Genomic DNA, 23,861 nt, shown 5'->3' with positions numbered 1-23,861 from the left:
CCAATTCTGAACCAGATATTAAAAATTATTGACCACTGGGATCTAGGGCTGGGACGGATACTCGGGTACTCGAATCCGGGTCGGGTACAGCTGGAATCGAGTCATATTTCAAGGAATCGAGTATCCGGAAAGGGAGAGAACTCTGTAATGACAAGGGTAGGTAACTCTAGCCTATAGGAATATGGACGACGCGCATGCAAAGTTGAGTGTTTGGGCTCATTGTGAGCTTGGTGCAAATGGCAAGAAAACCAAATGCCGACTCTGTGGTACCATGCCAATCTACTGCGGAAGCAGTACAAGTTCAATGCACAAACATCTTGCACTAAAACACAACGTAAAACATTAACGTGTTCATTACATTGTGTAACTGTGTTCATTGCTTATCAAGTTAGTTCATTAAAAGCGTTTAAGATTACATTGAATTTTGTCTTTAGTTTCTATTTTATTTCAATTTCATGAAACACAGCTGTTACATTTGCGTCAAACCTGAATACACTGACTATTAAAGAGATTGCAATTAAATGATTGTGTGTGTTGGGAAAAGCAATTAAAACTAATGAATTAACATATTTAAACGAACGTATACCAGTATTGAAAGAGCACATTCTGATTTGCAAATACAATGTTCAACTGGTTATTATTACAATAAGAAGAAAGATGATCAGAAATAGAAGCACAAGTCACGTAACTCACATACAATACCACTGCAGTTTCTATACATTTTATAGTTTAACAAATAATAACAAGCATACAGTTATCCCAATGAAGATACGCAATGTTTGCTTAGATGCAAATTTAGAATATTGATTTAATAATAGTTGGTTTTGTAAATTTAAACGTGATAATATAGCATTTAGATACATTTCTTTATCCCTACATTCAAACAAAAGCATTTGAATGCGACATTTATCTTCTGGAAGGATCAAAATTAAATCACCATAAATATTTCATATACGGCCAATGAGTTATTCACGGCTCTGCATTAGTCTCTACTCTGTAATGCATGATAGGCAACCTTTCATGCAACTGAGCAAAATGGCCACTCTTCATGCGAGCCCAGCATTTTGCTATGTTGCCAACTCAGTTGCATTAAAGTTTGCCTGTCTGTATATCTCGTATAGAATTCTCCAGGCAGTAAATATATCAATCACATTTTATTCTATGTAACTTTACATAAAGTCTGCATGTAAAAACATTATAGGTTAAGTTAAAATATCACACATGATCGTAGCTGTCTACTGGCTGAATGAATAACTGGTCATTCTCATTTTTAACGTAACACATATTTTTTGGTATTGTCCGGTTAATGGAGGTTATCATAAGCGACGGTAATTTATCTGTGCATGAGCAGTGAGTAGTCAAGTCACAGTAAAGCGGGAATGAAAAGTGTTTTAAAAATGTTCTGTGTTTTAAGTAGCAATGTAAGTAATGGTGTTACTCTTTATATTTGTTATAAACACACTTAAGTCAGATTGCCTCATATCAGTTTCAATGCCTCATTGCCATCCTTTCAGGTTTTCTATATAATCTCTGTCAAATCGTGATTGAATATTCAGAAAGCTGACAGAAGCTATGCATTCCTAACATTTCCGTGTACTTGATTCCGATTCGGGTAAGTACGTGCGGGTACTCGATTCCATTTTTTCCTACCCGTCCCAGCCCTAAAGATTTATTGATTTTGTCTACGTTGTTTCCCCATGGGACATCAGTGGGCGACTGATACAAACTTGGCATCGTAAAAGACGCAGCTCAAGTCGACAGGGGCACTGCATGAGACATGATGGAAGCTCTACAACTATTATCCACATGCCTTATCCTACCTATCTGGCTTTGTCGAACCGACGGAAATGACTGGTTACAGATCTCTGATGTCATCCATTCTTCTCTTGAAGGACCTCCAGTATGGACCGCTAAAGTTATGAACAAATTCCAATGTGAAAGTCTTTGTGTCAAACTGAAGTCATGCAGTTCAGCAAGTTATGATCCACAGAGACGAGTGTGCCAAACAGTAGGTTCATCAACGAAATCCTCCCAGTATACGCATGGACTAATCCACCTGAAGGAGCCCAGGGTGAGTGTTATATGTGTGACATTGTGTAATTCTTATTTAATGCTGCATTCCAATATTCCATCTATATGGCAGCAGGCATTAAATAACCGACTGTGACCCGACAATCCGGTGATAAGTATAATGAACCTCATCCACCCCGTTGGATCACGATCACTTGCTATCAAACAAGTTTCCAAGCCAGACAACCAAATACAGTAAGACGCCTTTATGAACAGCAAAGCTTGTCGGAGACCAATTCTAAGACTCCCACTTGACAGCCTGCAGTATACTCGTATACTTGACAGCCTGCGGTATACTCGTATACTTGACAGCCTGCGGTATACTCGTATACTTGACAGCCTGCGGTATACTCGTATACTTGACAGCCTGCGGTATACTCGTATACTTGACAGCCCGCGGTATACTCGTATACCTGACAGCCCGCAGTATACTCGTATACCTGACAGCCCGCAGTATACTCGTATACCTGACAGCCTGCAGTATACTCGCATACTTGACAGCCTGCAGTATACTCGTATATTTTAAAGCAGAAGTAAGCACAGAAAGGATATTTTCATGAACCCGTGAAGATCCGGGTTAGAATTGATCTTCTGCAACTCTACTCAAATTATTTTTAGTGAAGCACCCACCGTGGTACAAGATATTTTATTTCTACAAAATGGCAATATAGGTAAGTTAAGCTAATAACCACAATTATACATACATATACTTGGACATATGGATGTTATTACAATTAACACACAAGTTAGATAACATTAATGAATAGTCCATGACGACATGCGTGGTGTTTTTAATAATGGGAAGAAATTTTGCGGGGGTCTTGTATTCATTAAGCTTTCGGGTGCCTATGCCAGCATGTTTGTACACTTATTAGTGAGTGAGTCAGGTTTTAGCATTGTTCATTCAATATCACGGGAGGGGGGGGGTGGTGGTGGTGAGAGACACCCGAAATGGGGGTAATCGAGCCAGGGTCTTCAGCTTGACGAACGGACGCTGTAACCCTACCGTCTCTATACACCTATTACGTACAATAGAGCGTCTTCTTATTTTATGCACCGCATCCGTGGTGTAGTGGTTAGAGCGTCCGCCCGGAGAGCGGAAGGTCGCGGGTTCGATCCCCTACCGCGTCATTCCAAAAGACGTTAAAATATGGTACTTGTTGGTCCCTGCCTGGCGCTCGGCATTAATGGGTACAACAAGGACTGTTCGGCTCGGAGTCAGTATAAAGTGTCTGAGTGGGGTATTCATGCTTAACTGCGGCATGGTATCTCAGTGGGCTAGCACTATAAAACCAGCTTCAGTGTGGGCTAGTACAAGCAGCCGCACATACACACGCATGCACGTCGTCATATGAGCGAAATATTCTCCAGCGCGACGTTAAACCCAATTTCACCTCACCTTTATTTTATGCAATAACAGCTGTTAGAGCTTGCGATGTGCATTGTTCATGTTAATACTTCTCAAGCCAAACCAAGCCAGTGCGTCAACTTTTATGGGTAGATTTGGGGCAGATGGTTAGAAAACCGCTGTCAACTGGGTTTCATATGATTGGACTTATTTCAGTTAAATATAAATGTTTCTATAATAATGTTTTATGTCAACATTTTATTTCTAGTTTTGGTAAATTGATCTTTCAAAAGTGAGACATATATACTCTTAAAAAAGTAGGGAACTGGAACTTTCAGTTTGGATAGGAAGTATAAGCGTTAACAAACTTTTCAAATACAGACATCTTATGAACGCACCACCATTTCTCTTGATCACCACCCCTTAACACAACGCATGGGATGTACGCGCACAACGCAGTAGCCCCATGCACGTGCATGGGGTGTCATTCTTGATTTTGACGGTTTTCAAGAAGGTCGATAAATCACTGTAGACAATTAATTTTGACAATCAACTTGCATCACACACTTGTTAGTGTTTGTTTCTAGCCGGGTTCTTTTTTGTGTTTTTTTGTTTTGTTTTTGAAAATGAAAGTACACCAATCATCTTTCAAGAGCGATTATTGTACAAACAATTATGGTCATAAGGAAGTGCAAGCGGTGATGCACTCTCAAAACATTCAATATCATCATATCAACATTGATTGACTCCGATATGTCTCCCAATTATATATATCGTAAATTAAAAATGAAGTTCCAATAGTTTTTTTAGAGTGTATAATATAATTCTGGGTGCCTCTTGTTTGTTTAACGCCACGCTACTCCTCCTGGACACCAGTAATTCCGTGCAACATTGGACAACAAAATTCACCGACATTTTTATGCATGTGTGTTACGATTGCTACAGGCTGAGGAGGACATGTTTAGCCTTTACGGAACAGGGTTTATGTTCATGCTGTTGATCACTGGATTGTCTGATCCGATTACATAGCTGGAATGTTGCTGAGTGCGGCGTAAGACTAAACTCACTCACTCATTCACTTTACGGAACAGAGGCGGAGACATATTTTCTTTTTCAACTAATATTGCTTAAAGCCACGACTGCAATTTTCCAGCTATTACTATTGACTAGGAATTCCAGAGTCGTAAATTATGCCAAATACAATGAGAAATATCAGTCATATATCACGTACAAAGTGTAAGTGACTATTGAGCTGAAACCTATATCTTGCCATAAAGATGATTTATCATGCCTACCTCATATTATTGGATGAATACCATGTATCTTGTTGGTGGCTTGTTTATCCAAATTGGATTGCCAGAAATTGATGTTCAGATTTCAGACCAGTAAACATGACAATCTGTTAGAAATACAATAACATTGCCTATTCTCTGAATGCTTAAAGGGGCGGTGGGGTGGCCTAGTGGTTAAAACGTTCACTCGTCACTCCAAAGACGCGGGTTCGATTCCCCACATGGGTACAATGTGTGACGCCCATTTCTGGTGTTCCCGTCGTGATATTGCTAGAATATTGCTAAAAGCGCCGTAAAACTAAACTCACTCATTCACTGTATGCTTAAAGGCACAATTTCACACATTTTCGACAATACTTTGTTTTATATTATAGATATTAGGGCATATGCCTTCACATTAGCGCCCTGTTGGTGCAATAAAAGACTTATTATCTCTTATGACTTGCCTGGAATCGATAACTGAAACTTCGAGGCGAACAGCTTCCAAACACTTGCCATACATGGAATGTAAACAATTGCTCCGTACTTTGAAAACTGTCGCACGTGGTGTTGTCGGTGTTTGCCGAACTTGTTTCAATAGCAAGTTATGCGTAAGATATTCGTAAAGAGTGTTCCAAGGGACATAACTCTATAGGCTTCGCTTGAAATAATGTTCGGCCGGTAGAGGGCGCGAGAGTCGGCTTAATGCAACGTTGCATTTATTCATTCGAACTTTTTAATTCAATATTGTAATCTAAATACGTAAAATTTTTGGGAATAAATTATATGAGGGCTGATAGGTAGTATTATTGTGAGAAGTGCATTGTCTATTTTTAGAGAAGTGTGGTGTGATGTAGTGCCTTTAATATACACTCTTCAAAAAAAAGAAACGCAAAATGAAATTCAAGAATGATACTTACAATTTTGTACACATATGTAAACTCAAACATTTTTTTAGGGTTGCACATTGTTTCTGGAATGTTTTAGAAGATCATGCTTGACCAAACGCAACCAAAAATGATTTTGAACGGTTTTATCAATCAGGATTGTCATGATGTGCGTGGATGTCATGCAGCACGAATATCAGGCACAATGATTGTTTCTCACGAGTACAGCATGTGACTATAAAAGACCCAAATGAATCTCACAATTTCATCAACGATCTTTGCAAGTACTGTACACGAAAATGGGACGTCTCAACGCTGCCGATCGAAATCAGGCAATTGGACGATTGCAAGCTAGCGAATCAAAGAGTGAGGTGGCAAGGATCTTCAACATTCATCCCAGCACAATAACTCGATTGTGGGATCGATTTCGTCAAACAAATTCGACAAATGACCGTCCAAGATCAGGAAGACCTAGAGTCACCACACCTGCCCAAGATCGGTACATCCGGGTAACCCACCTACGTGACCGCCATCGTACCGCCCGGGACACAGCACAAGAACAGTTTGGAGCCCGAAGAGTGTCCGATAAGACAATCAGGAACGGTCTCCGAGAAGTAGGAATACGTGCCAAACGTCCAAAAGTTGCCCCCTCCTTGACACGACTACATCGACGTCGACGAGTGAGATGGTGTAACACGGTGCTACCATGGAACCTGGCAAACTGGAGGCGCATATGGTTTAGCGATGAATCCCGTTATCTCCTCAGGCGACGTGATGGTAGAGACCGTGTCTACAGACGACGTCATGAACGTTTTGCTCCTAACTGCATCAGACAGGTGGACAGATTCGTTGGAGAGAGTGTTATGGTGTGGGGAGCGATCTCATACACCCGCAGATCGGAGCTTGTGCTTGTCCAAGGCAATCTGACGGCCAATCGATACATCGACCAGATTCTCCGTCCGCACGTCTTCCACTTTGTTGACCGTCAACGGCAGCTCTTCCAACAGGACAACGCCAGGCCCCACACAGCACGTGCCACCGTGGACTACCTGGCCAATAACAACATCAATACCCTCCCCTGGCCCTCCAGATCCCCGGATCTAAACCCAATCGAACACCTTTGGGATCAGATCGATAGACGGGTACGTCGAGGTCGTATTCCACCACAGAATCTTCAACAGTTGTTCCACATGCTGCAGGAGGAATGGAGAAGGATTCCACAACAAAACATCCAACGACTGATTCGATCTGTACCCAGGAGGTGTCGGGAAGTGGTAGCAGCTGGAGGTGGTCATACGAGGTACTGACTTCAACACCACCTGGTGGACAGCAGTAATGACTGTGATAACTGTTATTTTCATGAAATATGGACAAGATAGCAATGCATTGCTCCAAAAAAGTTCATTCATGTATCTTTGTTTTCCGCTGATCTACACGCCCTTGAATAACACCAAATTTTCATTGATATTTGGGTTTTGCGTTTCTTTTTTTGAAGAGTGTATATTATTCAAAGCTAAACAAAGGGCCTTGGTTTGTGCAGTGAAAATAGAAGCCCCGTCAATGGATCTTGCAGCTCTGAGAAGTCACCACAAACACCACCTTATATATGCATGCATATTTTATACTAAATGAAAGAAAGCACCATAACACCTCGCTAAATAATTTAGACAGACGCCATATCCTCCATACATCAACTAAAGTTTTAAAAAGTCAATAGGTATAATGTGTTTTCCTTTCACTATTTGTCAGAATCTTTGTCAGCATGTATCCGTCACGAGGACTGACCTTTTCTAAAACCAGTTTGAGTTGACATCGCAATTTATCATATATATCTAGATATTCATATACTCGTAAGTATAGTCATCAATATACAGACGGGCACATTATGAGAAGTGGAAATTATGAGAAGGGGTATTTTTCACTTCTTGTGTATTTTTACTAAGTAATGATAATGATTCTCTGTGAGAATGTTTACAGTTTACCATTATGTGTGCTAACCTGTTAAAATGTTAAAGGCATGCGTGTAGATTATCGAGGTTCTGATTTATGGTTAAAATACAGCTTTATACAACTGCTGTGCGTGACACGTCAAATAATGCCACATACGAGGCCAGTATGGTAAACCAGGAAGAAATCTGACAAAACATTACTCGGTGTCATCCACGTTTAGCTTAAACCTGAAGACATGTCCATTCCACTATTGTGCAAGATGCCGAAGCTACATAAAAACCCAGACAATGAGAATATAGTGCTAGGTCCAGCTGATGGACCACCAAATCCCTGGCTCAAACATTAACCGTAATCCTTAATACTATCAAGGAAGGTAATTCTCTATATTCACAGAGAGTATCTGAGACCAGTTGAATGCATGTGGATTCTCAAAAACTTGAAGGATTTGCTTCAATTTTTATAATCTTTCTGTTCAGTTCTGTCAAAACATTTGATTTTTCAACGTTGAACGCCATTTTCTCACATGACACACCTATGGGAAAACAATTGAGTATTCTCCTTTCATCAAGATTTCAAAGAGCGTCATGTCACTCTTGCTCAGACTGACTGACTAACTGAGTTTGGTTTTACGCCGCTTTTAGCAATATTCCAGCAATATCACGGTGGGGGACACCAGAAATGGACTTCACACATTGTGCCCATGTGGGGATTCGAACCCGGGTCTTCGGCGTGACGAGCCAACGCTTTAACCATTAGGCTACGCCACCGCTGCCTCTTGCTCAGAAGGTGTTCGATCAAGGTTACAACATTCAAGGCCTCAGTAAAACTTTCAAAACGTTTCATGGTAGACATGTAGAGGACCAGACAACCCAGTGATCAACATCATGAGCATCGATCTACATAATTGGGAAACGATGACATGTGTCAACCAAGTCAGCGAGTTCTCACCACCCGATCCCGTTAGTCGCCTCATATGCATGACAAGCATGGGTTGCTGAAGACCAATTCTATTTCATAGATCGATACTCATGATGTTGATAATTGGATTGTCTGGTCCAGACTCGATTATTTACAGACCGACGCCATATAGGTGGAATATTGCTGAGTGCGGCATAAAACAACAAACAAACAAACATTGTGATCACTGATCGTGCTGTCAGAATCTTGTCCGTACAGCATTAGCAAGTAACTCATTCGCGACGTCATTATACTGGCTTGTGCTGGGTCGCCATGACTTTATCTAGTCAATTAAAATTACTCGATAAAATTTCTTACAGCTTGTTTGTTGTAAATGTTCATGAATACATTTATGTAATCTTTATGATCTTGTTACAATGTTTTCCGTAAAAAGTCAGACAGTGAAACGTAATTATAGTGTTACAGACCGCTGAGTACTGCCGTGCGGTGTTAGATAACAAGAGGCGAAGGATTTGCAGTTGGTGTGTTTAGTTTTACGCCGCACTATTCCAGCTCAATGGCGGCGGTAGATCAGATTTCGAGTCTGGACCAGACAATCCAGTGATCAAAAGCATGAGCATGGATCTACACAATTGGAATGTGTCAAGTGTCAACCAAGTCAGCGAGCCTGACCACCCGATTCCGAGAATTTGAATTTTGGTATTTACGTTGCCACTTTTGGATGATTTTGATAGGCCTTTGATTTCGTTTTCAGATAACGTCATGTTAAGTTGAATTCTGAGCGTTTGATTTTTTGGTGTGCTTTGTCGGTGTGTCCGCTGCCAAACACGCAGAACTGGCCATGGATCCATATGAACTCTTGTGTTTTTTAATGGTTGAAGTCCGGCAAGTGAGGCTGTTAGAATAAAAATTAAATGGGCCAAGCATGTACAATGTACAATGTGAATTTGACGTTTAATGAAGGATAATGAATAAATATCACACACACACTGTGATAGTGTATATTGTATGTCGGAGGCAGAACTAAGTTTACTTGACACAAGTTGTTGGGGATTATTTTCGATCACCATTTGACCTTTCAGCCTCATATAAAATATTTAAATAATTAATGCCCGAAGGCACTTGATATGTGGTTCGGGGGTCAAAATAACCTCCTCCGGTTGTACAGAACTCAGATCCGTTCTAAACTGGATTACGGCTCCATCATTTATGGTGGGGCTTGTAAAAGCACTTTAAAACTATTAGATTTAATCAATCTCAGAGGCCCAAGGCTTTGCTTTGGAGCCTTCAGTACCTCACCGACACATAATTTATATGTAGAGGCTGATGAGCCATCGCTAAAACTACGCCGTCTTAAATTATCTTTACAGTATATTTCTAAATTACGTTCTACTAAATCCAACCCAGCATCATTTTCTTCCCTACTCAAGTCATATCTTCCCGCGTACCTCTGTTCTAATACGGCCCTTTCATGGTGCGAGTGTTCAGGATTCGTCATTGGTTGCAATCAGATTTAGTTGTGCAATCAGCGACGTTGTTTCAAAAGCCATTATTCGCAAAGCATCGGTAATTTCCGTATGCTTCGGGAAACGTAGAACCTCTTCCCCTGCGCGACGCGCAAACGTTTCTTCTAGACAGAACTCAGTTTACGGTTTTATGGGAACTGGGAAATATGGCCGTATTAAACAGGTACGTGGGAAAATATGACTTGAGTAACCTTTGTGGGAAGAGACTGACCCTGCATATGATTTGCATGTTCAGTGCTCTTTATAAAGAACTCTACACTAAAAAATATCCCTTATTCACTTGGAATAAGAATACAATCTGCTGTTTCTGCAGCTAAAACTATCTTGAAAATATAGCCTCAACTCTTCCCCACCAAAGCAGTTCGTATGGCCAAAGATGGACCTAACATTAACTAAAGAAATCTGAAACAAACTAACTTATTAACCAGCAACAATATATAGAATTAACAAGCACTCATGATACTTTCAAATCTATCTTTAAAGATGGACCCTAGGATGGTGACCCAATTGCTATCTAGAGCCAGTGTCATTGGATCCAGAACAATATCTTAAAGATTACCCGGATGGCTGCTCCATTTTTACAGCAGAAGCTAATGCCATATTATAGTCCGTTTGGATCAAAATCGGACCGATGATTTGCAATCTAACTTGAAAACAACTAAACATATATTACTCAATGAAACGCTGATCATAGTCAAAATATCAGACCAATTCTGTGATTTTTTATGTGCAGAATTTATGCCCTAAAAATAATGTAGTTGTTTCAAAAACTATCATTAAAATTTTGACACAGTTCACTGTTTGGGAGGGGTGCGAGAGAGGATGGAAACGGCACAGCACAGGTGAATGAATCAATAACGTTGTCGGCACTTGAGCACGTGCTCGCGTACACCTGGTTGTTCCTCCCTCGTTACAAATAGTGTACTGTGTCAAAATTTTAATGATAGTTTGTTAAACAACTTTATTATTTTTGGTCATAAATTCTGCAAAAAAAAAGTCCCACAGTGTCTGATGCTATGATTATGATCAGTGTTTCATTGGGTATTCTATGTTTAGTTGCTTTCGAGTTGGACTGCATCCATCTGTCCGAAATTATTAAACGATTTAACGTTCTTGCTACTGACCAATGCGGCATCGTTTTTGTTGGCTGCCCAGCCATATTGGTAACACTGGTAACACCGGTAGCACTATGGCAGGTGCTGCAGGTAAAACAGCTCTCTACAAATCTAAGACGCCACTTCTACTTACCTATGCTGATTACAAACCGATCTTTAGAACTGACATCCGCGATCTGATGCTAAAGAAGTGGGACACTGAGGTGCTTGTAAATAAATTACATGAAAATAAAATAACTATTGGTTATAGCTACTTTGGTTGTCAGTTCAGATGTGAGGAAATTACTATGCGACGCTGTCGTATTGGTCATTCCAGATATACTCTTTAGTACTTGCTGACAGGTGAAAATCATCCATTCTGTAGCCATTATAACCACGGTCAATCATGACCTGCTTGACCATATTGATTTTTCCATCACAAGGGATCAATATTTAAGTGTAAAAATAATGATGGTTCGTTTTAACCACGTGAATTATTATATAATGAATTGGGTTTTTAAAGAAATTGAATTGCTTGAAAAGTTTTGATAAACATGTTTTGTGAATAGATAAATAGCACAATCACCAACGGCTGAAGTGATGGTGTAAATCCAGCTAGGGTCCATGCAGGAAGCAAACGTACCTTAAGACCCCATGGTCCTTAGTAGGTGATCTACCTTCAGTTGTTGGTGATCTGTAGTACGATGTATATGTTGTTTGTCTATAGTTTTAGCTTTAAGTGCAGGTTCACATCTGTGTCTGCGATTTTCTGTATGTTTTTAATGTAGGTCGTCAACAGGTTTTTATATTCTCAGTTTATGTGTCATGAATGTATAAGACCCGTGGAGGTCCGCGTCAGAATTGATCTTCAACCCATGCTTGTCGTAAGGGGCGACTAACGGGATCGGGTGGTCAGGCTCGCTGACTTGGTTGATGCCATCGTATCCCGATTGCGTAGATCGATATGTTCATGTTGTAGATCACTGGATTGCCTGGTCAAGACTCGATTATTTACATACCGCCGTAATATAGCTGGAATATTGCTGAGTGCGGCGTAAAACTAAACTCACTCATGAATTTATTTTAGTCACAATGGCTGAAAAACTGCCGATGGGACTAGAACTCACTGACTGTCAATGCACACTTGGCCAAAGTGCTTTAAACAATATTGCCGGAACTATTTCTCACCAGTTTCGCCATAGATCGCCATACTTAGAGTTGGGTTTAACGCCGCTTACAGTTACATGACGGTCTGCTTGTTGCGGGGAAGAATCCCGAAGTGGAGCAGGTCTAAGGCGTTTACCACTTTGGTGCCAACAAACCCGAATACATAATAAAGGATAATGGGAATCGAACGCTTTTAACAGCATTCCAGTTACATCACGGTCTGTTTATTAAGGGGGAAAATCCCGAAGTGGTGCAGGTTTACCACTTTGGTGCCAACAATCCGCAATATAATAATCGGGGGAACGGGATTCGAACGAACAATCAGATCTTTCTGGCGTTTTGAGATTACACTACAGGAACATACAGCAATTTCTGGTACAGAAAATAAGTGGTTTGTGTGGAAAGAACATCACCGATGAACTCAAGGTCGCAAACACAACATTGTGACAGCCATAACGCCCGTGACTTCGTACACTACAGTCCGTTTGAGTCAGAAACGGACCGATGAATTGCAAATTTTATCATTGTACAAAATTGCCACATAAATATAAATAGGACACATGTTTATCATTTACTAATACCCAACAGCTTTCTTATATTTGAAAATTTTCCGGACTCCACCTAAAAAGTTCTTTAAGAACTATCATTAAATCATTTTGACACAGTTCACTATTTGTTACGAGGGAGGAGTGCAGAGAAAGGGACAGCCATGTGTGCGAGAAAGGATGGAGACGGCACAGCACAGGCTAATGGATCAATAACTTGGTGGGCACTTGTGCACGTGCTTCTCTAGTACATGTGTACTATTTATATTTATGTGGCAATTTTGTACAATGATAAAATTTGCAATTCATCGGTCCGTTTCTGACTCAAACGGACTGTAGGTGAGTGAGTGAGTTTAGTTTTACGCCGCACTCAGCAATATTCTAGCTATATGGCTGCGGTCTGTAAATAATCGAGTGTGGACCAGACAATCCAGTGATCAGCAGCATGAGCATCGATCTGCGCAATTGGGAGCCTGACCACCCGATCCCCTTAGACGCCTCTTACGACAAGCATGGGTTACTGAAGGCTCATTCTAACACGGACCTTCACAGGTCGTACACTAGGTGCAAATGGTGACATGGCAGATTTACCCTTGTTTACCAAAACGCCTTTTGTGGTCTTGGAACCAAGCCATCAAAAGCAATTTATTAAAAATATTTAATAATTAAGAAATAACAGTTTTGTTCATGCGACCATTTGAACGTTCTGAAAGTTTACATTTCATAGGCATGTTGCCTCTCCGCACAAACACTGAATTGTTACAGTATAAGAAACTGCATTGTCGATACTTGGTTACAAAATATATATTTGACATAAACCATTACATATATAATATATAGTAATGGTTCAATATCTCATTTGGAGCTGTTTCGATGTCAGATTAATTATTCAGAACTTGTATGACAGCTCAAGCGAACTAAGAAGATATCCATTAATCTTTTGAAACTGACAGAAGTTCCTTTTTAAAAGGTTATAAGAAATGTGATGCTAAAATACAAAATGAAGCCACTTTCAAACAAAAGTCTTCTGTTCACGTCCCGACTAGCACGCTCTTTAAATGGACATTACTCGTTCTAAAGAGGTCATTTGAAAAGGGATATTTTGCATGATGTCAATAACTGTTCAATAATTCCTATTATTTATGTGTAATCTTGATCTATAAACAAATAATCTTTATTCGTAATATAATTCAATGAATATCCGCCCAATATAATATTCATTGATGAGAAAAACATGTAAGAAAGACTCGTGGCAATCAACTTCTTGTATAAAAGGTATTTCAGTCTAATGATGAAAAACAAATAAACAACATATATTGCTTCGTTTATCAGTCATGAGGGTGATTGATTATCGTCCCGTGTTTGATAAGAATCAAATAACCTTGTTAGCGGCTGTATCTTCAGAGAGGGTTAAATTATTGTAAAATTATTGTCCTCCTAAGAGGGTACTTTTAAGTTTGGTAGTCCGAAAGTTACCCTGAAGACTTGTATTTATCGTAGTAGTATATTTATCGTTTTATATCACGGCTAAATCCCAGTACAATAGCGAATGGATGAAGGGATGGTGTAAATCCAGCTAGGGTCCATGCAGGTAGCAAAAGTACTTTAAGTCCCCATGGTCCCTAGTATGGTGATCTACCTTCGGTTGTGGGTGATCTATAGCCCGTTTTTATGTTGTAATGACCTAAATACTATATAATTAAAGTTACATGCTAGTTTTCAATCTCTAACAATGATATTCTAAATATTTTAAAGTCCTTCGTCGATAGATATGATAATATACTGTTATAAATTATTTAAGTATAACCAGTTTTAGTCGCGATATGGCTGACATTTTGAGAAAGTGACTATAAATTTAACTCACTCATTTTAAGTGAATGGGTGAGTGAGGTTTTACGCCGCCTTTAGCAATATTCCAGAAATATCATTGGGAGGGGAGCGGGGACACCAGAAATGGGCTTCACACTTTGAACGCATGTAGGGAATCGAACCTGGGTAGTTCAGTGAGACGAGTGATGCACTAGGATACCCCACCGCCCCTAACCTTTGCAGAGTTTTAGTGAGTGAGTGAGTTTACTTTAAGGCCGCTTTTAGCAATATTCCAGCAATACCTCGACGGGGGGCTTCACACATTGTCCCCGTGTGGGGAATCGAACCCGGGTCTTCGGCATGGCGAGCGAACGCTTTAACCACAAGGCTACCCCACCGCCCCTAACCTTTAAGGAATAGATGAGGGCAATATGTGTTGACATGGATATCCTTAGGGTTCTATATACAGATATTATGTACTTGATGAACCAAATCCTGTCCCTCGGTGACTTGCATGTGAAATTATAACAAAAATTCAAATAAAGAACGTGTTTGCAAGTGAACAGTATGCTGATATCAATGAAGAAATGAACTAATCTGAGTGAGTGAATTCGATTTTACGGCGCAATTCGCAGAATTTCTGCAATATAAAGACGGAAGATAGGGTATGACCATCGTTAGCAGTGACACAAGCTGCGACTAATTGACGACGCATCTAGCTAAGGAAAGGCTTGTGGGATGTCCTACCAGGTTCGGGCCCAGGTCTGTCACAGTAGGACCTGTAAAGTCTCGCGAGGTGCTACTTCCGGTACTGAGCTGGTTCCGGGATTCCTTTGCGCGCGAACTTGCGATATGCGAGACGGGGCCGAGCTTACTTCCGATATCAGGTGACGCGCGTATATTCAAGAACCAGTTCTGGTTCCACATTGCGCGACCGCCAAATATGCCTTTACTAGACCGGACCAAGTGTACGTTGTTTGTCACCGTGCCGTGACCTACTTACGGGCCTTGTTGGACCATCAACACCGGTTGCACTAGCCTCAATATTTGACCAGGATATTATTTTTCAGGATCATATTGGGTAGTCATGAGATAGTGTTTGTACAGGTGATTTTCATGGGTTATTCCCAAAGGGCATATTTAATTGAAGGCCATAGTTGTGTGTATTTGTTCCTAATAATCAAAATTGATCTAACATTCAACAACCATGTAGATATATGCTAGATATATATCATCAATGTCTCTGCGAAAAAATGTATTGATCCAATGTCCGATCTCCGATATACTGATCAGTCTGAATCGCCAAGCGGAAAGCGCCTTGGATATTTACTACCGTACGTTCGTGTAAATGGGACAATAATTATTGATCTTCACACTGTCAATACCCAATACCAGATGCATTATATGACATTCTCAATGTGCATCCTATACTCCATGAGTCTGTACATTGGCAGTTACCTTGGATACGTCACAGTAGAGTTAAACTGATCGATTATCGGAAATATCGTCGATAGGAAAAATGATTAATGATTATCGATATGAAAAATGTGTTATCGATAATATCGTACATTATGACAGAAACAAGTATTAATTTCCTCACTCATGATCTGCTTCTTGATTATGTTCAGGCCCCTGTACCGTTAGTAGTCCATACAAAAACATGTCACCACTTACCAGTGATGTGAAATGTGTTGATTTCCTTTAGACTTTTTTGGCATTTTTGCTCAAAGTTACGTTAAAGTAATATTTATCGATAATCGATCGATGTTTGGTTAACGATTATCGATCTCTGCGATATATGTCGATAGCCAACCCTTTATCACAGCATGTCATCGGTTCCCAATTGCGCAGATCTATGCTCATGCTGTTGATCACTGGATTGTCTGGTCCAGACGCGATTATTTACAGACCGCCGCCATATAGCTGGAATATTGCTGAGTGCGGCGTAAAACTAAACTCACTCACTCACTTTATCACAGCATATACTACAATGGCCAATCTAGGACCGCGGGATTAGTGTCCCTGTGTCTGTGTCTCATCCGGAACAAAATCAACTCACCTTCTCTCTCAATTGTATGACGTTAAAAACACGTCTCGCCGATTCCACCTAATGAATGTTCTAGTACCGTTCAAACCCACCACACGAAGGCTGGGGTTCACAGGGGAATGAGTCGCTGTTCAGCCACTGAAATATGTGCACCATGAACCTTCATACAATCAATGTCACAATGTCATTCCTTGTCTAAACATTCCAGAACATTGTTCATGTTATATGAAAACATGATGGGAACATATTAGCACTGAAATTTCTGTCAGTGTTCATGACATTTTGTTAATACGGGGAAATTTAACATTTTGTTTGTTTGTTTGCTTGTTTGTTTGTTTCGATAAACAATTTAAAATAATTCATTCCAATGGTTGTTAGAGATATAATAATAATAATAATAATGTGTCCATTTATATAGCGCCAATCTCCACACTAGGTATGCTCATAGCGCTAACAATCAAGGCACAGCACATTATTACCCCGGATAACCCAAGCTGCCTGTTAGGCGCTAGAAGGTTATAGTCATATGACTTTTTTCCACCGGGTACCCATTTTCCTGCTGGGTGAACAGAGACAATTTTGAACAAACTCATATATATGTGGTATAGTTGGTTGGCTGGTTGGTTTTTTAACGTCTCACTCAGCAATATGCCACCTGTATGGCGGCTGTCTGTATATAATCGAGTCTGGACCTGTTCATCAAGTGATCAACAGCGTGAGCATCGGTCAACACAACTGAGATACGATGACATGTGTCAACCAAGTCAGCAAGCCTGACTACCTGATCGCCTTTTGCGACAGGTATGGGTTGCTGAAGATCAATTGTGGTAGAGAACTTTGTCTATGTATATCCCAATATATGTCGCAATACAAATCGAGAAAGTTTTTTTCTTGACACCGGGTGTTCGAGATTTCCCTGTACATACAATAGTGAAGTGAATGGTATTCAGCACCTCCGGCCTAGCTCCTTTTGGGGGCTGATATGGTGTTAATAAAATGTTGGTCTTTATCCGAACCCCGGGTGTCGTCACTGTTTTTTCTGTGATTAATTTGTGTAATTTTCATATAATGTAATACCGCCTATCCATTGTCGTAGATGGTGAAAGAAACGTACAGCCAAAAAAAACCCCCAAAACAACGCCAGCTGTCATACATATGACATGGACGACTGCTAAATCATTCATACCATGTTATGTAGAGTTCTCTCTTTCTAAGGGACCGTTCTGTATGGCTAGGCGGGATGATGATGATGATTTTAAGGAGGGGTCACCCATTGAAAGGTTGGGGGTCATCAATTTTGAACACATGTACTAGAGGGTCAGCAATTTTGTACATAAAGATATTAAAAAATAATGCTTAAAAATTAGGGGGGGTGGGTGATTTTGTACATGACATGCGTGTGTGTGTGTGTGTGTGTGTGTGTGTGTGTTTTCAACCACTAGGCTACCCCACCGCCCCACTTACATCATGATGTGAAACGGACTATCAAAGCGTAACCGTAGTATTTATCTGTGACTACATGTATATAAAATTGATGAACTGCTTTAAGGCTGCGGTCTAAAAGGAATAATTGCTTTCAGCCTCAGATAATTAGTGTTGAATTTACTCAAGATCACGAGTTGTCTTCCGAAATTAGTTAACTCATGAGTCGATTTCGAAGGTCTGGATGTGAATAAGGAATTTAGCACTTCACAATTATTTTAAAAGTATTTATAAGAAAATTACGTCTCTTATTTAAGACATATTAGATTGTCATCATGGGATGAAGAAATATAGATTGATTGTGTCGGAGACAGTTCCATCTTACATTATACCCTCGGAGACTGTTGCTGCCACACACCAGGTCTTCTGCATTACTGAACAAAACATATTTATTGTCACTTATAAGGTTATTCTTTATTGAAATATTGAACATCATTGCCAGAGTCTAATAATCATTTGTTTTTAAAAAGCTAATTAATTGGTGAAGACTATATGGACGGTTCGCTCATAGAATGTAAGAGTAAGTTTATGGTACCAAATGACCCCTTTTAACTTTTAGCATTATCTATATTCATGAAATTCTGCGTATTTTCTAACTGACTGACTGAGTTTGATTTTACGCCGCTTTGAGCAAAATTCCAGCAACATCACGGCGGGGGACACCAGAAATGGGCTTCACACATTGTACCCATGTGGGGATTCGAACCCGGGTCTTCGACGTGACGAGCCAACGCTTCCACCATTAGGCTACCCCACCGCCCCCATTTTCTAACTAATTTAAAGCGTTCGCTCGTCACGCCAAAGAGCTTGGTACAATGTGTGAAGCCCATTTATGAGGTCCCCCGCCGTGATATAGATGGAACATTGCTAAATGCGACGTAAAACTATACTCAATCACTCTAACTAATTTAACTAAGTACTTAAGCCATGTAGTTCACAATCAGCATGGGTCTGCAGGTTAAGGAGTGCGTGTCTATAAGCGTTGCTCAGAACTACAACCAGACATCAATAAATGATTTAAACAGAAAAGTTTACTTGTATTTGTCGCCTTACGTTATCAACACAAACTGAGGCAAATAAATTGTTAAAAAGAGAATAATAAAAACAACTTTTACAATTCACTTCGATTTGTTGACATCTCACAGGTACACTCCCTGCAGCGTGACTGTCATTATGTACTAATTAGTTAATGATTAACGAAAACCTATATTGACGTGCATTTTGTGCCACGATTTGCTTTGTATGCCCGAGCAGGTAATAATGAGTAAACAAATGCCCACAGGTTTTGTACAGAGGTAAATTGTTTCATTGTATTACCGACAAGTTGATAGATAACAAAGAAGACAAACGTTTAAGAATAACAACTTCTTTATTTTACCGTTAAATTCAAGTTTCGTTGCAGATGCTATTGATACAATAACCCTTGGCAAGCACGGATAATTATTTGAATACCAATAAAATATATTGTTTGTGTTTTCGTTGCTTGACGCTGCCCTCAACGATGTTGAAAGCCGTATGACAACGATATAGGCAAACTTAATGGACAATAACTTTATATTTCATTCCTGCTTGAAACCGTATAAGAATCTGTATCGAAACGTCGCACAAACGACATAAACAAGTTGTTATTCATAAGGTTTGTTTGTATTGTACTTCCCAACTTCTAAAATGGAACTCAAACAAGTCACATGACGACAGCTTGTAAATAATCGAGTCTGGACCAGACAATCCCGTGATTGAAATCATGAGCATTGATCCCATTACTCGCTTTTACACCGTCAATTGACCAATTCTGACCCGGGTCTAACGAAAGATTATCATGGGAATCGTCGACAGTATCTGCTAATTCATAATGCCCAAATTCTATTCTCTGAAGATTCTATCCCAATGGGACCCGTGAAGGTCCGAGTTAGAATTGATCTTCAGTAACCAATGCTTGTCGTAAGACGCGATTAACGGGATCGGGTGGTCAGACTCGCTGACTTGGTTGACACATGTCATCGTACCCCAATTACGTAAATCGATGCTCATGATGTTGATCACTGGATTGTCTGGCTCAGACTAGATTATGTACAGACCGCCGCCATATAGCTGTAATATTGCTATTTCGGCGTAAAACTAAACTCCCTCACTCCCAATGGTTTGTTGCAAAGAGTAGGTTATGGTCTAATTCATATTACTTAATTAACATAAAAGACAACATTAACCATGAAAATGACTGGTGGGTTAACAGGTGACAAACGGTGACAACTACCTATTCCAGGAAGCTAGAGGAAAATAGGTAGAAATGCAAGGTCAAAGGGATCTGATGACTCAATGTATGAGGACAATACAAAAGGTAATGAAGGAACAATAATCCCTGAAGCGAAACACTCCTCTGCTTGATGAACCAGTTTGGGTAATTAATCAAATCACTCAAACAGAACAACTGCAAATAGCAAGGGACAGGTAAACCGTCTAGAAATACACGAATGGGCAATAGTCAAGCCAGCGACAATTATTAATTAATTATTTAAGAGCTAATTCTTGCTCCTTCATCAGGTGAAGGATGAAGCAGCAAGAATTGGTTCTGAAACGTCGTATGAAAAATCAAAAGAGTTTTTATCCATGAAAACATGTCATGTATTCATGTTTGTCCAACTTCTAAATGCTTTTCAATAACTTCAGTGACAATTAATTGTCATGGTAATTAGCATACAGATTTTTTGGTTATCTTACCGTTTGAATTAGGGAAATGGACACGTGACACAATAAAGATCAGACCGAGAGAGTTCATGTAATTTTGATAGATATTTGGGTAAAAAGAAATAAAAAACTAAAATATCGTTTCACTGTACTTTCAAAAGGGTTGTATATATACATCTATAATTGCTTCATAAATGTTTGCTCATATTTGCTGAGTCGTACATTGACTGCTTTAGGAGCAATTTCTTATTGTTATAAATAGTTGTATCGGTATTATTTATTGACAAAAATATGACAGAAGGCTAAATATGTCACGAGACACTTGAATATGTTAAAAATTGGTTATTGATATTAGGGTGCCTGCGTATGTACCTCCATAGGATAGACCCACATTCATATGTAGATTCACTACATATTCACACAAAAATACATCTGTGTGAAAACCATTTCTGATACTGGAATATTGCTAAAAGCGGGGTAAAACTCACTCACCCACTCAAACACATGGACAAAGTTAAAACATCACTTAAACCTTGCAGATTTGAGATCCGGGTTAGAACTAGCCTTCAGCAACCCATGAAGCTGAGAGCATACTGTTTGTTTGTTTGCAATTGGGATACGATGACATGTGTCAACCAAGTCAGCGAGCCTGACCACCCGATATCGTTAGTCGCCTCTTACGACAAGCATGGGTTGCTGAAGATCAATTTTAACCCGGATCTTCATGGGTTGCACACAGATAACCTGGGGTAATGCATGTGCAGTAGCTATACAAGTACAATATTTATAAATTATACAAAGTATAGTGGAAAGTATTTCGTATCTTTTATTATTTTTAAATGTCTCACAATTTGAACTTGCAGCTGTTTCCTCAACACAGCCCTTGTGCATCGTATCCCTGTCCTCAACAGACTGTTTGCGCTGTCGTTACACCTCCTTCTGGATACAGGTGTCTTGGTATCGGTGAGTACAATACATTGCATTCCACTTGTCAGATACATTCAGACATCTAAAGCACTTTCAACTGGTTAATAAGCTTGCAAATACATAGGAGACATATATCAAGTTAACGCATGGTTAGGGTATAAGATTCAATGGTGGAGAATAAGACAATTCATCCAGCCAAAGCCTACTGACAAAGAACTGAAACTGAGGGGCCGACAAGCCAGAATGAAAAGTGTAGAGGGGCGCTAAGTGAACTGAGCGATCTTGGTAAGCGTATCCTGCTCAAGAGATAACACCAGCTCCTCACACAGTTGTTGTGCATGACGCTGCACTCAGCAGAAAAGAAATACCGCGAAATACAGATCACAGTCGAACCTGGACCAGGCAATCCAAAGATACAATAGCGGTTTTACCGTTTGGCTTTTAACCAAAGTTGCCTCTTACAAGCATGGGTTGCTGAAGACGACATCTAACCCGGATCTTCAGGAGTCTTTTGAGAACGTATCGTTGATGATGATAGTGACGGTGATGGTGATGGTGATGGTGATGGTGATGGTGATTGTGATGATGATTATGATGATGATGATGGTGATGGTGATGGTGACGGTGACGGTGACGGTGACGGTGACGGTGACGGTGATGATGGTGATGATGATGGTGACGGTGACGGTGACGGTGACGGTGATGATGGTGATGATGATGATGATGATGATGATGATGATGGTGATGGTGATGGTATTAGCTATATAATTGTAGCGGCTCTGGGATAGGCTAGTGGGGTTAAAGCGTTTGTTCGTCACACCAAAGACCCGGGTTCTATTCTCAATATTGTTACAATGTGTGAAGCCCATTTCTAGCGACCTATACTCGATATTACTGGAAAATTGATAAAAGCTCCAAAAAAACGTATCAGGAAGAAAGAAACACATTTACCACATGTATTATTCATAGTTTTCTACTTTCTATAGGAGCTTCTTCTAAAACCACAAGCTGTATCAATACTAATTACGTCCAAATCAATACACCCTGTTGTCATTGAATGGCGTCTGATTTTCTAATAGCTAATCATCAACCATACAGAAGATTAATGTAGTTTCATTGTTACTCTTGGGTATTTTTCAAGCGGTTTATTCTGATAGATATGAGAAGGATATTTTTTTTCTTCGGTGAAGGTTGGTTTCACTTTTATGTGTTCCACAGTCCTCTGTCGAGGTTGGTTTTATCTTCAAGATGAGGCTTATTTTGAGTCAAGAATGAGAGGTCAGATCTGAAATGACGATACTGCTACGTTTTCGATTGTTCGATTGCACCACTATGTGTTCTACAGCCTGTTATTGGTTTATCAACCAGGTGTTCCAACTGTTATTGGTTTTATCCAAGATAGTTCGATAGGTCGATTGCTCAATTAGGTGTTCCACAGCCTGTTATTGGTTTTATCCAACTTCAAGATAGTTCGATAGGTCGATTGCTCAATTAGGTGTTCCACAGCCTGTTATTGGTTTTATCCAACTTCAAGATAGTTCGATAGGTCGATTGCTCAATTAGGTGTTCCACAGCCTGTTATTGGTTTTATCCAACTTCAAGATAGTTCGATAGGTCGATTGCTCAATTAGGTGTTCCACAGCCTGTTATTGGTTTTATCCAACTTCAAGATAGTTCGATAGGTCGATTGCTCAATTAGGTGTTCCACAGCCTGTTATTGGTTTTATCCAACTTCAAGATAGTTCGATAGGTCGATTGCTCAATTAGGTGTTCTACAGCCTGTTATTGGTTTTATCCAACTTCAAGATAGTTCGATAGGTCGATTGCTCCATTAGGTGTTCCACAGCCTGTTATTGGTTTTATCCAACTTCAAGATAGTTTGATAGTTCGATTGCACAATTAGGTGTTCTTATAGCCTGTTATTGGTTTTATCCAACTTCAAGATAGTTTGTATGCATTGCACAATTAGGTGTTCACAGCCTAGTTAGGTTGGTTTTATCCAACTTCAAGATAGTTCAAGATAGTTCGATTCGATTGCACCATTAGGTGTTCTATAGCCTGGTATTCTAGTGGTATTCTAGTAGGTTGGTTTTATCCAACTTCAAGATAGTTCGATAGTTCGATTGCACCATTAG

General features: G+C 39.9%; 1 protein-coding gene across 1 annotated transcript in view; it reads left to right on the top strand.

Annotated features, from left to right (window-relative positions):
• Window positions 1–1,670: 1,670 nt before the first annotated feature.
• The window catches only part of LOC124271630 (sushi, von Willebrand factor type A, EGF and pentraxin domain-containing protein 1-like), a 46,400-nt gene continuing 24,209 nt past the window's right edge, over window positions 1,671–23,861 (top strand). Inside the window, exons 1-2 of the mRNA XM_046706785.1 lie at window positions 1,671–2,071; window positions 21,663–21,762. Of these exons, the coding sequence (XP_046562741.1) occupies window positions 1,778–2,071; window positions 21,663–21,762 (394 nt within the window). The 5' untranslated portion in view covers window positions 1,671–1,777. The remainder of the gene's footprint in view (window positions 2,072–21,662; window positions 21,763–23,861) is intronic.

This window comes from Haliotis rubra, unplaced genomic scaffold (assembly GCF_003918875.1).
Source record: "Haliotis rubra isolate DU_JTF1 unplaced genomic scaffold, ASM391887v1 Scf162, whole genome shotgun sequence".
Lineage (NCBI taxonomy): Eukaryota > Metazoa > Mollusca > Gastropoda > Lepetellida > Haliotidae > Haliotis > Haliotis rubra.
Note: the sequence above shows the minus strand (reverse complement) of the source record. Positions and strands in the feature narration are given on the sequence as shown.